At 64.9% G+C, this 14804-nt stretch overlaps 1 protein-coding gene across 2 annotated transcripts; it reads left to right on the plus strand.

Moving 5' to 3' along the window:
• Nucleotides 1-421: 421 nt before the first annotated feature.
• On the plus strand, nucleotides 422-13800 carry AMPD2 (adenosine monophosphate deaminase 2). 2 transcript variants are annotated; one of them, XM_081112644.1, is made up of 18 exons: nucleotides 422-700; nucleotides 5332-5462; nucleotides 5649-5779; nucleotides 6452-6520; nucleotides 6609-6720; nucleotides 6936-7122; nucleotides 7345-7486; nucleotides 7604-7693; nucleotides 7843-7972; nucleotides 8114-8308; nucleotides 8394-8525; nucleotides 8726-8889; nucleotides 9133-9259; nucleotides 9347-9510; nucleotides 9734-9854; nucleotides 10083-10256; nucleotides 10415-10525; nucleotides 10623-13800. In XM_081112644.1, exons 1-18 carry the CDS (start codon nucleotides 691-693, stop codon nucleotides 10830-10832), a joined length of 2400 nt encoding a protein of 799 aa, XP_080968770.1. In that variant the 5' UTR covers nucleotides 422-690; the 3' UTR covers nucleotides 10833-13800. The 2 variants fall into 2 exon arrangements, with proteins under 2 accessions (XP_080968770.1, XP_080968771.1); XM_081112645.1 differs by lacking the exon at nucleotides 422-700 and adding an exon at nucleotides 1475-1639.
• Nucleotides 13801-14804: the final 1004 nt, after the last annotated feature.

Here is a 14804-nt window from a genome sequence, read left to right on the forward strand (position 1 = left end):
CGCCTCCGCCTGCCAGGAGGAAACAGACACCGGTGAGAACCGGGGGCAGGGCTCCTGCTCGCCGCGGGCCCCGGCCCCGGAGGGAGGCCCGTCTCGCGCTGGGTGTGGACTCGGTGCCATCGCGCCTCGAGTGAGGTCGTGCGATTGCTCCATCCCGGTGCGCGGCGCGGAGCTGACGCACGGAACTCGCTCTGAGCCCCGCGGGGCGGACGGCGGAGCCGCTGCCCACGTGGTGCCCGGAGCGGAGCCGATGGCGGGGGCGGGGCCGGGGCTGCGGGGCGGGGCCGGGGCTGCGGGACGCGGGACGGCGCGGGCCGGGTGTCGGTGGGGTCGCACCTGTTGCGTCAGTCCCCGGCGGGCCGCTGCGGGGGGCCGCCCCCCGGACACCCAGAGAGCGCGCCGAGCAGCCCAGGCGAGCCCCGCCCCGCCCGCCGGGAGCACGTGGCCGGCCCGCCTCTGCCGCGGGGCCGGGGGTCTCCCAGCCACTGCAGCCGCCCGGGTCCGCCCCCTGCCAGCTGGCAATTTTGAAAGACCAGCCTTCCCGCCCCCATCTCGGTGCCAGGGCCGGGGCTCCTGGAGCGACTGGGCCGGGGTCTGGGCTCCGGCTGCCGTCCCCTCCCTCGCGACCCGCGCTTCCCGGCGGTGCAGACCCCGGCTGGCGGCCTCCGGGTCCGCTCCGGGCGCGGCAGCATGGCCTCGGGTGAGTGTGTGTCGGTGCTGGGGGAGGGTCTCCGGGATGGAGCCGTGCAGGGGCCGGGGCGACGCGAGGATGGGGACCCGGGGAAGGCGGCCAGCGCCCCGCGGGGCCGGCCCGGAGCGCCGAGCCTGGTGCGCAGAGACGGAGGGAGAACGAGGGGAGATACCGCGTCTCCTTCCCAGGCGCCCGGGAGCCCGCCCCCGCCTCCCCCCTTCCAGAAGGTGGCGGGGCCGGGCAGTGGAATTTCCCCAGGACGGCCCCTCCCCACCGGACCCGGGTTCTGGGTTCTACCCCTTCCTCCCCGAGCTGGCGGCCCCGGGGCTGGGGTTCAGGGAGAGAAGGAAAACCCGGGACTCTGGCCCGGAGGGCTGCGGGTTCCGGACCGCGCCTGCCCTGAGCCAAACGCGCTCTGAGCGCGGACTGGGTTCTTGTTTATTTTTAATTTTTTCTCTCCCGGGCGGGCTGGACCAGCTCGCTGGACTTTGAGTCCTGGCTCCGGAGCCCTGGCCGGGGACGCGGGCTCCGGAGGGGGTTGGCGGCGTGCTGGGGGCCGGCCCTTCCCGGTCGTGTTCTCACCTCCACACCCCGGGCCCACGTCACCCCAGGGATGAGGAGGGGAGGGGAGCGGAGGGGAGGGGGGAGGAGGGATCGCGGGCGGGATGGCGGCCCCCCTGCGGAGGTTGCCTAGACAACACGAGGAATCGTGGCCGGGGCCTCTTCCGCCGGCGGGGCCGCGGCTTCCTGCCTCAGTCACTCCCGCTGGGGGCGGGGCGGAGGAAGGGGTTGGATGTGGCCGAGGCTGGCCCGGCTGGTGCGGCTCTGACTCCCCCGCCATCACCGCGGCCAGAGCCATGGCATCCTATCCATCCGGCCCGGGCAAACCCAAGGCCAGATATCCCTTCAGGAAGCGTGCCAACCCGCAGGCCGCCCCTGCAGGACCAGGTGAGTGCGCATCCTGGCCCCGGCGCCGGCCCCGCTCCGCCACCTCGCGCCCGGCCACTGGCCCCTCGGAGGGAGGAGGCCCCCCTGCACCCTCTCTGCGGGGATGCGCCTTGTCCTCAGCCCCAGCTGGCGTGGGCGGGGTGTGGGGAGAGGTGGGGTGGAGGGCCGCCGGTTCCCGTGCCAGGGACGCCGGACTCTACCGGGAGTGGGTGTGGGTGTGGGTGCAGCAAGAGGTGTATTTGCACACGTGTCAGCATGGACAGTGCCGGGACTGTTTGCATGTGGAGTGTGTGAGCGGAGGGGGAGGGGTGTGTGGACTGGCCAAGCTGCTGGCGGCTGGGCCTTTGCCAGGCAGGCTCAGGCTGTCTTCCTGAGGCTCGGCCCTCTTGCCAGGACCCCAGATCTCAGCCCCCCTCCCTGGGGGACTGGCATTAGGGCACACACATTGCTGCCGGGAGTCCCAGGGCTGGGGCTCAACGGTATGGATCGTTGGTCGTGTGCTCATTCTTGGTGCGTCTTGTGAGCTTCCTCAGAAGTGTGGGGTGTCCTTGGGTCCGGCTGTGGGGGGCTCAGGCCGGCTGTTGCCCAACCGCTGCGCTCTGCACCCTTTGGTTCGGCTCCGGCTCTGGTAGGCGTCTCTGCACCATTTGGAGCAGGCAGTGGTGCGGCTGCCTGGGCTGTGCTTGCTGAGGGTTACCTGCCTGCTCTTTGCTGTCCCCAGGCCTTGTGGCTAAGGAAAGACCACCCCCACTTTGTGACCAGGTCAAGCCAGCCCCCCCCCCCACCTCCCCCAGCAGCTGTCTGTACCTGTAGCCTGGCCATCCACCTTCCGTGTTTTCTTAGACACGGAGGATGCTGGCCCAGTCTGTCCTGAGGGTCTGTGTTCTCTGTGCTCAGGTCTCTGCAATCGGAGGGTGACGGGGGGGGGGGGGTCTGTATACCCTGGGGTGGTCACATGGGGGACCATCTGCTACGTGTAGGTCAAAGCCTCTGGCACCTTTCTGCCCACGGAGGCAGTCCTTGCAGTGAGTGAGGGCCTCCCAGTTAAGAGGGTGGGCGGGATGCCAAAGCCCTTGGAGTTGGTGGAGTGGCTGGCTTTTGGTTGACCCCAGCCCCATGAGAGGGTATGTGACATATGGTGCCGTGGCTCGGACGCTGGGAGAAGGGAGTGCGGAGGTCACTGTCTGTCTGTCACCTCCAGTGCACCCCGGCCGCCCTGTGCGGTGGCCTGGCAGGAACCGGTCCCGGTTACCCCCAACATTTCTGTGGAGGCCTGGGCCACCCCGCTAGGAGAGGAGGGTGAGATTGGCGCCTGTGACTCACTCTGCTGACCCCTCACAGACCACGCCCAGGCCTGTGGTTGGCCTCCCTGGAGGGGTTAGAGGTGGGGAGCTGTGTAGGGTCAGAGTTCGTGGGCAGGCAAGGACCTTCGGCTCTTACATCTGGGGGCGGGATAGGTGCCTGTCTTCCCTCCTCTTCCTGCCCTGCCCCCTTCCAAGTTAGAGGTAATGTCTCTCCCCCTCTCACCACTCCCCCCCCCCATCTCCACCCCCTGCTGTCATTCACTGCTTGGCTGCCTTGGCCTGCGCTGGGCCCAGGAACCCCCACCCTCCCCAGTGGGTGGGACTGCGTGTGGGATGTGTTTGAGGGTCCCAGGGGTTCCTAATCGCAGATCAGGGTGCAGCGTATCTCTGCGAGCCTTATGGCAGCTGTGGCTGACAGGACGTGACCGGCTTATCACCCCCTCATAGACAGGACTGCAAGCCTGCGCGAGGTAGAGACTTGTGAATAAGCGGGAACAGTCAGACTCAGGTTCTCCAAATCCTAACCCCCTAACCTCCCAAACCTCTCTCCCGTCCCGGGCAGTTGTCCCCAACAGTAGGCTTGGCACAGGGGGTCGGAGGTCTCGGAGGTCCGCTGGGCATCGGGGAGGCTCAGCGACTTTCCTGCCTGGACCGAGCTGCTTCCCTGGCAGCCGCTCCTTCCCCAGGCCAGGCCTGTCTCCCCCGAGGGACCCCATAGCTGGGCCCCAGAGGACAGTGGTTAGGAAAACGGCCACTGGGCAGAGGAGGCTGGATGTGGAGATGGAGGCTGCTTGTCCCCTTTCTCCCCCCCACCCCCTTCCTTGGGGCAGCCAGGTCCCACCCACTCACTCACTCTACCCCAGGGCAGTGCATTTTAAGGAGGCTTGGCCCCTCCCTGCCAGCCTCTCCTGCCCGTATCAGCCCACCGTGCTCCTCCCCTTGGGGGCCCCACTTTGGGCTGGGCCCTGTGAAGGCCCTCTTTGGTTCTAAGGTTCCTCTTAGCCCCAAACTTTGATGATGCTCCTTCCCTTGATTCTCGGGCTCCCCTGAGCTCCCCAGCCCCTGCTCACCGGCATCCCAGGGTCTCCCCTGCCTGCAGCTGCACTTGGTACAGCCCGTGCCGGCCCCTGAGCCGTCCTGGGGGACTGGCTGCAGCTCCACTCAGCAAACAGGCCGGCAAGGGGCACAGGGCTGCTGGCCACTCAGCAAACAGGCTGGCACGGGCCGCAGGGCTGCTGCCTGTCCGGCCTGGACTCTGCAGGTAGGACCCAGGCAGGCGTGAGGCTGAGTGGGGGCTGGGTCCTGGATCGGGCAGGCACCTCCTCTTCCCTTTGTCCAGTCCTGGGACTCTGGGGCATCGGGGAGGGGCCTGGAGCCTGGAAGGCGCTCTACCTGGGCAGAGCCTCCAGGCTGTCCCTCAGCCACCGGGCAGGGGGGAGGGGAGTGCTGGAGGGCAGGGGGGAGGGGAGTGCTGGAGGGGACGACCCTGGGCTGGGGGAGCCCACTTGGGTGTGGAGAGCTTCCTGCTGGGAGGGTAGGGCTGGGGAGCCCAGGAGGTGGGCCGGGGTGGGCTGGGAGCTGGGCAGCCCCTCTGGACCAGCAGCTCGAGGCCTTCCTTGTAGCCTCCTCATGTGCAGCTGAGTTCTGCCTCGGGGAGAGACCCTGCTCTCTGGCTCTCTCTTCCCGGCCCTTCCTGGCCCTTCCCGGGGCCTCCCGCCCAGATCCCGGCCTCTGAGTGGCGCAGACTGTTTGTGGCAGCTCCCTTTAGAGGGGCAGCCAGCAGTGGGAGGGGCAGGCGGGGCCAGGCCTCGTCTTGGCAGCCCTGGGGTCCTGGGGGAGAGGGCAGGCCTCCGGGGAGGCAGTAGGGTTCCTGCTGCAACCAGGTCCAACCGCCTGCACCTCCTCTTCCCTGGAGGGCTGGTCCCAGGTGGGAGCCGAGTGGCGGCTCCGTAGGTCCTGGACATCGGGTGTGGGCCCTGCCCTCCGAGAGGACGTGCCATCCAGAGGCAGGTCTGATCCCCACCTCGGCCCTGGGAGCTGCGGGCTGGGGATCGCCATGTTGGCCCCCAGGTCCTTCTGAGCTGCTGGGGCGTGTGCACGCGTGTGTGCATGTGTGTGTGTGCAGACACACTTGTGCCTGTCTGTAGGAGGTTCATGGGGAGGTTCTCATGGCCCCTAGTCTAGGACTAGATTCTGATTCCTGGAGAGAATGAATCACTTGGTCTAGGGGCAGACTTGGGTGGGTGAGGGGTCCCCGTGCTCGACTGAAGGTGAGGTCCTTTGGGAGCCTCACGCAGGCACACCTGCTCCTCAGCCTCTGACACTGGGGAGTGGGGCTGGCCCCGGGCTTCCAGTGCACCCCGTGACCCTGGTGTCCTGTCTCCACAGAGGCTCGGGGTGGGCTGGGGGCCCCTCCGCTGCAGTCTGCCCGGTCCCTGCCGGGCCCCGCCCCCTGCCTCAAGCACTTCCCGCTGGACCTGCGCACGTCTATGGATGGCAAATGCAAGGAGATAGCCGAGGTATCCTATGCCTGGCACCTCACCCTCTGGCCCCCACGCTGTCCCCAGGCTGGGCTGTGCCTGGCCCCTAGCCTCTTCCTGGTACCCCGGCTCCTGCCACCCTCACCTCCTCCCAGACTCTGCCAGGGAGGGCCCCAGGCTGAGGGCCAGGCCTCGCTGATGCTGATCCGTCCTTCCTGCCTCCAGGAGCTGTTCAGTCGCTCCCTGGCTGAGAGCGAGCTCCGCAGCGCCCCCTATGAGTTCCCCGAGGAGAGCCCCATCGAGCAGCTGGAGGAGCGGAGGCAGCGCCTGGAGCGGCAGATCAGCCAGGATGTCAAGTGAGCCTGGGCCCAGCCCTGCAGGCAGGCAACCCGGGGTGGGGGGCTCAGCCAGGCAGGTGTGTGTGTGTGTGTGTGTGTGTGTGTGTGTGTGTAGGTGTGTGTAGGGGGGCGCAGGCAGGCAGCTGTGTGTGTGTGTAGGGGGGCGCAGGCAGGCAGCTGTGTGTGTGTGTGTGTGTGTGTATGTGTGTGTGTGGCACAGGCAGGAAGTTGTGTGTGTGTAGGGGAGCTCAGCCAGGCAGCTGTGTGTGTATGTGTGTGTGTGTGTGTGTGGCACAGGCAGGAAGCTGTGTGTGTGTGTGTGTGTGTGTGTGTGTGTGTAGGGGGGCTCAGCCAGGCAGCTGTGTGTGTGTGTGGGGGGGGTGGAACCAGGCAGCTGTGTGTCTTTGGGGGGCATGCTCTCTGAGCTCTATCTCTGTCCCTCTCCCACTCTGTCCCTGTTTGGGGCCCACGGGAGGCAGCACAGGGCTGTGGGGTGAAGCACAGGCCTTGGGGTCAGGTTGCGGGTGCTGGTCTGCCTTCTGCCGTCAGCGTGGCCTGGAAGTCGGTGCCTAACTGGGTGGGTGTGCGTTCTCGTCCCAACCTGGGGCCCGGACAGCACGTGCAGCACCTCGCTGGGGCAGGGACCCGGGAGCCAGGGCCGTCACCTGACCTCTCACCCCTCACCTCCAGGCTGGAGCCGGACATCCTGCTTCGGGCCAAGCAAGATTTCCTGAAGACGGACAGTGAATCGGACCTCCAGTGAGGAGGGCAGAGGGCGGGCGCACGGGGGCACGGGCTGGGCCTGTCCCACTGCTGCTCCAACCCCTTCCTGTCGCCCTCCCGCCAGGCTCTACAAGGAGCAGGCTGAGGGGCAGGGAGACTGGGGCCTGCGGGAGCGCGACGCGGTGCTGGAGCGGGAATTCCAGCGCGTCTCCATCTCCGGGGAGGAGAAGTGCGGGGTGAGTGGGCCGGGCTGGGGGCCAGGGGCTCCCGCAGTTTGGGGAGCTGGGGGTGAGGCTAGAGAGGGTGCTTCTCTCTCCGGAAGCTGCAGGGGCGGAAGGTCTGGGAGGAGCAGCAAGGGCTCCGCGTTTCAAGGTCAGGCCTCCGGGAACAGGTGGGAGTGAGCCTGGCGGGTGTGAGCCGGAGGGCAGTGCCCGCACGTCCTGGTCTGCAGGTGCCCTTCACAGACCTGCTGGACGCGGCCAAGAGCGTGGTGCGGGCGCTCTTCATCCGGGAGAAGTACATGGCGCTGGCGCTGCAAAGCTTCTGCCCCACCACCCGCCGGCACCTGCAGCAGCTGGCGGAGAAGCCTCTGGAGACGCGGACCTACGAGCCGGGCCCCGACACCCCTGTGTCCGCCGGTGGGACCCCCAACCCTGCCCAGGGCCCTGGTGTCCCCAGTTCCCTGAGCTCAGAGCCCAGGAACCTCTGCCCCGCCTGCCCCTTCCCACACCCAGCTTCTCGGCATGGGGGGCGGAGGCAGGGGCGGGATCCACCCTGCTGGGGCCTTGCCGTCTCCCCTCTGCGGGCCCCTGGGCTGGGCGGTGCGTGGTGGCCCTGACTCTGTTCTCCCCCTTCCCCAGATGCCCCGGTGCACCCCCCGGCGCTGGAGCAGCACCCATACGAGCACTGTGAGCCGAGCACCATGCCCGGGGACCTGGGCCTGGGCCTGCGCATGGTGCGGGGCGTGGTGCACGTCTACACCCGCAGGGAGCCTGATGAACAGTAAGAGGGGGTGGGGAGGGCTGGGAAACGGGGTGGAGGGGGGCGCTGCATTGGCTGGGGGGGCCTGCAGGGCCCGCTTGGCTTGCTCTCCTCACCCAAGCTCCCCCCACATGCCAGGTGCTCAGAGGTGGAGCTGCCGTACCCTGACCTGCAGGAGTTTGTGGCTGACGTCAATGTGCTGATGGCCCTGATTATCAACGGCCCCATGTGAGTCCCCGCGGTCCCCTCCCAGCCCTGCCCCCACACCTGTCGCCGAGTCCTAGACTCCCGCCGTGTGCTGCCCCCTTGGCAGCCTCTGCCCTGCACCCTCCCAGGTGCCTCCCGCAGGCCCTGAGGCCCCCCCCCCCATCCTGCAGAAAGTCGTTCTGCTACCGCCGGCTGCAGTACCTCAGCTCCAAGTTCCAGATGCACGTGCTGCTCAACGAGATGAAGGAGCTGGCCGCCCAGAAGAAGGTGCCGCACCGAGATTTCTACAACATCCGAAAGGTGGGTCCTCACTGGGGCCGGGCCCGCGCTCTGCCCAGCCTCCCCCCGATCCAGTACCAGGTAGGAGAGGCCGTTCCAGCTCGCCGCCCGGGCCCTCGGCCCTCCCGGCCTCCCGGACCAGCAGCCCCCGCTCCCCCCCAGGTGGACACGCACATCCACGCCTCGTCCTGCATGAACCAGAAGCACCTGCTGCGCTTCATCAAGCGGGCGATGAAGCGCCACCTGGAGGAGATCGTGCACGTGGAGCAGGGCCGTGAGCAGACGCTGCGCGAGGTCTTCCAGAGCATGAACCTCACGGCCTACGACCTGAGCGTGGACACCCTCGACATGCACGCGGTCTGTCCCAGCGGCGGGGGGCGGGGGCCGGGGGCCGGGGCGGCATGCAGGCGAGGGGCCGGGGTGACCTGCCCATCTCCCCCAGGACAGGAATACCTTCCATCGCTTTGACAAGTTCAATGCCAAATACAACCCCATCGGGGAGTCTGTCCTCCGGGAGATCTTCATCAAGACGGACAACAGGGTTTCTGGGAAGTACTTCGCTCACATCATCAAGGTGAGGCTCTTGGCTGCCAGGGCCCAGCCATGGGGGCGGCCCTCCCCCTGCCTGAGCGAGAGCCTGGGTATCTGGAGCTTCCGGTGGGTGAGGCGGGTGGGTCAGGGGCTTGAGGAGGCCTGAGTGAGCACACGTGGTAGTGGGTGCGGACGGGGCACCTGGAAGCCCGAGGGTGACAGCTGCCCCACGCGTGTCTCTAGGAGGTGATGTCGGACCTGGAGGAGAGCAAATACCAGAACGCGGAGCTGCGGCTCTCCATCTACGGGCGCTCGAGGGACGAGTGGGACAAGCTGGCACGCTGGGCCGTCACGCACCGCGTGCACTCCCCCAACGTGCGCTGGCTCGTGCAGGTGCCCCGTCTCTTGTGAGTGCCTTGGAAGTGGGCGGGAAGATGGGCAGAGGCCAAGGGCGGCGGCCTGCCTCCTGTCCCTGCTGGGTCCTCTCAGTGGGAGGCCCTTCCTGCGTCTGTTCACGGTCTGCCCAGCCCGGCCCACCCCGTAGGTCCACATGTGCTTCTGTGGTCTCGGGCCGGGCTCCGGCCCTTCCGGGCTGCTGGTGCCTCACCGGACCTGACCTGCCCGCCCCTGTGCGCCCGTCTCGCCTGCAGTGACGTTTACCGTACGAAGGGCCAGCTGGCCAACTTCCAGGAGATGCTGGAGAACATCTTCCTGCCGCTGTTCGAGGCCACCGTGCACCCCGCCAGCCACCCGGAGCTGCACCTCTTCTTGGAGCATGTGAGGGGGCGCACGGCTGGGTGTCGGGGGAGATGGCCTGCCCCAGGCCCGGGGCAGCTCGGGCCTGACCCCGGGGTCCCGTGCCAGGTGGACGGCTTTGACAGCGTGGACGACGAGTCCAAGCCCGAGAACCACGTCTTCAACCTGGAGAGCCCCCTCCCCGAGGCGTGGGTGGAGGAGGACAACCCGCCCTACGCCTACTACCTGTACTACACCTTCGCCAACATGGCCACGCTGAACCACCTGCGCAGGTGCGCTCCGCGGGCCCCCCCCCCTCACCCCTCGAACGCTGACCCACCTCTGGGCCCACACATGGACCTCCGGCTGCCTCCCTGCCCTCGGGGCTCCATGGCTGTCGCCCGGCAACAGGAATCTAGCCCCTGGTCCCAGGCCCTCGGTCTCGGGTGGGGGCTGGGAGCCCAGCGAGCTCGGGGCGCAGGGAGCTGGGAGCTGACTCTGTCCTCATGCCCCCAGGCAGAGGGGCTTCCACACGTTCGTGCTGCGGCCGCACTGCGGGGAGGCCGGGCCCATCCACCACCTGGTGTCCGCCTTCATGCTGGCCGAGAACATCTCGCACGGGCTGCTGCTGCGCAAGGTCCGGGCTGCACCCCGCCTCCCTCCCAGGGGCCCCCTTCCCCGACCCTTTGGGCCCCTCCCCTCCGCAGCCTCCGCACTGAGGCCCCAGCCTGGATCCTGGCAGTAACTGACCCTCCACTGACCAGGCTCCGCCGGGATTCCCCCAACACGCCTGCAGCCTGTGTCCCCAGAACCTGGTGCCCCCCAACCCCGAGGCATCTGACCGGCCTCGCTCCCTGTCACCCAGGCCCCGGTCCTGCAGTACCTGTACTACCTGGCCCAGATCGGCATCGCCATGTCGCCGCTGAGCAACAACAGCCTCTTCCTCAGCTACCACCGCAACCCGCTGCCCGAGTACCTGTCCCGCGGCCTCATGGTCTCACTGTCCACTGACGACCCCCTGCAGTTCCACTTCACCAAGGTCAGACCCCAGGGCCGCAGGCAGGGACACCCAGCTCTGGGCTCTCAGGGCTGGTGCTGCCCCCTGCTGGGGGAGCGCAGCAGGCCAGGGCGAGTTCCCGGGGAGGGCTGGCGCCGCAGGGCCTGGGGCCACCGATCTGAGGGAGCCTGCCTGTGCAGGAGCCGCTGATGGAGGAATACAGCATCGCCACCCAGGTGTGGAAGCTCAGCTCCTGCGACATGTGTGAGCTGGCCCGCAACAGCGTGCTCATGAGCGGCTTCTCCCACAAGGTACCACCCCCCTCCCCGCCTCCGCTGGGAAGTCCCAGGGTCCTGGGGCATGGCCCCCAGAGCCGGCTGCAGCTGCCGCTCCCCTCTCCCCCTGCAGGTGAAGAGCCACTGGCTGGGACCCAACTACACCAAAGAGGGCCCTGAGGGCAACGACATCCGCCGCACCAACGTGCCCGACATCCGCGTGGGCTACCGGCACGAGACCCTGTGCCAGGAGTTGGCACTCATCACGCAGGCCGTGCAGAGTGAGATGCTGGAGACCATCCCGGAGGAGCCGGGCCTCACCATGAGCCCAGGGCCTCAGTGAGCCCGGCCACGGGTGCCCGCATCCCAGCGCCTTGACCATGTTTTGTCCTCGGACCCCCCCCCCCCCACCTGTCGTGGCCTCTGCATGTGTTCGTTCTCCTCTGTTGCCCTGCATGTCTCCGTCCTCTGTCTCCGTGCCTCCCCCGGAAGCGGGGCCCAGGATGCGCTACGCCCTTTCTTGGCTCAGGTGGCACCTCATGGCCCAAGTTTGAGGGCCGCCCTATTGGAGGCCCTGTTCCAAGATCCTCCGAAGCCTGGCTAGGGCTGGTTGTGGGGGGCTGGCCCCTCCGGCCTTTGGAGTCCTGCCTGGGCAAGTCTGAGCTTTGGCCGGGGGTGGAGTTGAACCCCCGTCTTGTTTACGTGGCTGAAGTCCAAGGTGGGGCCTGTGCACATCTGCTGTGGGCACGGGGCTGCCGGGCCTGGGGGCTCGGGCGGGGGTTAGTTAGCTCTGGGCTGAGAGCAGGCGGAGCCCTGGCATCCTGGGCTTGGGCCTGGCGGCGTGGGACCACCACCTCTGCCCAGTCGGTGCCCGGCAGCCTTCTCCATCCTTCCCCCGGGCCCTGTGCTCTCCTGTCCGCTTCCTGGGCCATGTGTGGGGCCAGTGCCGCTGGAGGCTCCTGGACCTGCCACCAGCCCTGGGGGTGGCCTCTCCTATGTGGTCCCTGGAGTTCTGACCAGACCTGAGTCCTGGCTGGTCCCCTGTGCTGTAGTGTGGACTGAGGCCTTCGCTGTGAAATGCAGTGTTTCGTACAATCCTGTCCCACCTAGTGCATGAGAAATAAAGAGTATTTAAGTAAAGAGGCAGGTGGGGTCTCTGTGGGGAGAGGGGCAGCCGGGTCCGTGGCTGAGGTCAAGCCAGGAGCACTGGGGAGGGAAGGACGGGATTCTTAGGGGAGCGACGGGGCCTGGCCGATGGGTGTGCTTGTGCGCACGGAAACTGGGAGGGTGAAGAGGCCCATGGGGGACCCGCCTGCCGTCACAGGCCTCGTCCAGCCTGGCCCCTCTGACGGGGACACTGCCCATCTGCTGCAGCCCCATGGCACCGCCTGGGAGATGTGGGCCTGTGCACTGACAAGCAGACCTAGGCCGTGGGCCTCACACTCTGACGCCTGCACGTTCGGGGAGCTTGTTGAAAATGCCACTTCCAGGCCCCACCCTCCGATCCCCATTCAGCGAGCGGAAGGTGCAGGTGGAAATTGAACCAGCTCGGCTTCTGTCCCGTGTTTAACACACAACATCTGGAGCATCTGCAGGGAGGGAAGTGAGTGTGCCCTGTGCCAGGCAGGGTCCCGGGTTGGCGCCGAGAAGCCTGTCCCTGCTGCTGAGTGGGGCGGATGACGGGCTGGCTGTTTCGGAAGCAATTAGCCCGAGAACAGTGCGATCCGAGTAATTGAAGGCCTGGTGAAAGCTGGCTTCCTCCTCCCCTCTTGTCAGCTTGCTTGGCCCAGCCTGCGGCATCTGTGCCAGCCACCTCCTGGCATGACACTTGCCCAGTGTCCCCGGGCAGAAGCTCTCCTCGTGCCCTTGCCTCCGAGGGCCCCTGGAGGGCCAGGCCTGCCCCTGGCCAAGACCCAGGTCCTCCAGTCGCCAGAAGGCTCTTGTCGGTTTCCTGTCGCCGCGTCAGGGCTGGCTGAGGAGCTAGAGGCTGGACAGCTCTGGCTCATTTCTGTTGGGGAAACAGCAGGTGCAAGTGGCCTGTGGTAGAACCAGGACTGGAGGCCTGGGGAGCTCAGCACCCAGGCTCCTCCACCCCCTGCTGGGTCCCCTCTGCCTGAAGGACGCTGCTGTTCCAGGGTGAGGGGAGCTCCTTTCCAAGGCGTTCCATCCATTTAATAATAAAAACGTGCTCGGTCTTCTCTTTGCAAAACAAGGGAGCAGGATTGGAGGATCTTTCTAGAAGGTTCCTTGGAAGGAAGAATTGCCTGCCTCGTGTGCCAGCATCAGGACAGCAAGGACTCCATGTTTACTCACTGGGTTTGTCGTGTGATAGAAGCCTTCATGCCATTTTCTCGTCCTGTGTACAGTCTTCTCGTGTGTGCGGAGACCCAGCCCTGAGAACACTACCAATTCCGAGCGTTTCTTTGCAAGCTCCCCACTATTTTTTTTTTACACAACTTGCTTCTGGATTTTTTTGGTTCTCTGAAATCTCTTTCAAACATTTATTGAGAGAAAATATTTTTAAAACAGTCAGGCCTTAATACTTTTTCCTACCTGGAAAGGAAATAATTTTAATCCCAGAAATTTGGAAAATATACAAAAATTGGAACAACAGCAAAAAGCCCACTGGTTGACTTAATAGCAGCAAATATTTGCTGATCATCTGCATGCCTGCGATCTACGTTTTAAAATATATTTATACATATCTTTCAGTTATTTTTAAAGAAGGTATTTTTGAGTTGAGATATATGTATAATTTTGTGGTTTTCAAATACTTTAACAGATCTTTCCATATTTCATGAAAGTATTTATATAAATCTTAATTCCTGTTCACTGGCCTGCAGTGAGCCTCACCATCCCTTGCCATCATAGCTCTTGGTTGAGAACAACTATGGCCCAATGCTGTGAGTGACTTCACTCTGGAGCCACACACTGCTTTCTGGCTGTGTGCCCTTGGGCAAGTTACTTTCCCTCTCTGTGCCTCCAGGGGGCAGGGGAGGATCCAAGTGCCCTGGCTTCTCTCCAGGGGGCAGGGTGTACATCAAAGGCCTGGGAAATGGTGAAGACCTGAAAGAAGAACTTTGGGGCTGCAGAATATGAAAAGGACACTGTCGCAATTGATACGTGAATGCCTTCCGAACGCTGAGCTGCACGTCAACGTTAATCTTTGTTAAGTTCGGTATCCACAGAAATGTCATATTTGAAAACAATTTGTAAATTGGGTTTTTGGCAAGCGTTCCAGACTATGCAGGATGATTGAAGAGAGATCATAAGGCCAAAAAAGAAAAATAAATCCTAGCCAATGGTAAACTAAATGAGTTACTCATCGTCAAGTAATTTCAAAAGCAAATTCATAAAAGCCCTTGTACATTGAAAGCCAAGAAGAGTTCTATTTGATGAGGGAATGTGGGTGCATTTTAACTTCTGTTCCAAGGAGGGTGGGGCCGTGGGGCATCCGGGGTGGGGTCTGTGGAGGGCTGAAAATGGCCCGGCCATCAGCTCCGCCTGTGGTCCAGCCGGGCCCCTTTCTCCCGCCTGCCTCCCTAACGTTGGGCAGGTTCAGAGCGCCTAGGCAGGGGTCTGTGCAACCCTCGTGTGGCTGGCGGTTCTGGCTCCAGTTAGAGAAGAAGCTGACCTGGATTTGAAACCTGAGTGTTTCCCGGGGCAAGCCCCCTCTCCCCGACTTCCCAGGTTTGGGGTGCTATGCAAAGGAGAGAGTGCAGCCCATTTCCAGCCTCGTATGCAGAGCTAGGGCTCAAATCTAAGTCCACTGGACTCCAGATTCCAAGCGGCCGCACAGGCGTGCGGCTCTGGAGGACCGGCAAACCCCAGAATCTTGAAAGACCACACTGTCTGGGAGATCCGAATCCCACATCATCCGAGATGCAGTGAGCGCCACCCGCGGAGATGACAGGCCTTTTGGTCTCGTCAAAGGGAAGAGAGCCGAAATCTGCCAACAGGCTGCCGGTGTCAGTCCTGGGTGGCCTGCAGGACCAATAGCCAGCATGTTCTCTTCTGCTGGGAGAGCAGGGCCACCCCGTGTATAGCACCACCCACTGGTGAGGGGTGAGCCTGAGGAGCCGTCTAATAAAGTCATGTGCCCTCTCCTGGCCTCTTTATCCTTACCAGACCGCTCCCCTGCCCCGCCCGCCCTCCGGCGGCTCCCAGATCGTCCCCACTGGTCTCTCCTTCCATGGCCAGTTCTGTGTTCTCTGATATTTCAGAGGCCCGTCAGCTGCTCCTGTTTCCGGAAGATCTCTTGCCTCCGCGTGGGTCGACCCCACTCCCGCTGGTCCTATTTCCTTGAGGTCTCCAT

Source organism: Myotis nattereri (assembly GCF_964212035.1).
Source record: "Myotis nattereri genome assembly, chromosome: 18".
NCBI lineage: Eukaryota > Metazoa > Chordata > Mammalia > Chiroptera > Vespertilionidae > Myotis > Myotis nattereri.

Bases quoted from the DNA above. Each gene is read 5' to 3' on its own strand.
- AMPD2 (XM_081112645.1), top strand. From the start codon at position 1,549: ATGGCATCCTATCCATCCGGCCCGGGCAAACCCAAGGCCAGATATCCC. The intron at 8,526-8,725 runs GTGAGGCTCTTG...GCGTGTCTCTAG, and splicing joins ACTTCGCTCACATCATCAAG to GAGGTGATGTCGGACCTGGA. The intron at 9,855-10,082 runs GTCCGGGCTGCA...CCTGTCACCCAG, and splicing joins ACGGGCTGCTGCTGCGCAAG to GCCCCGGTCCTGCAGTACCT.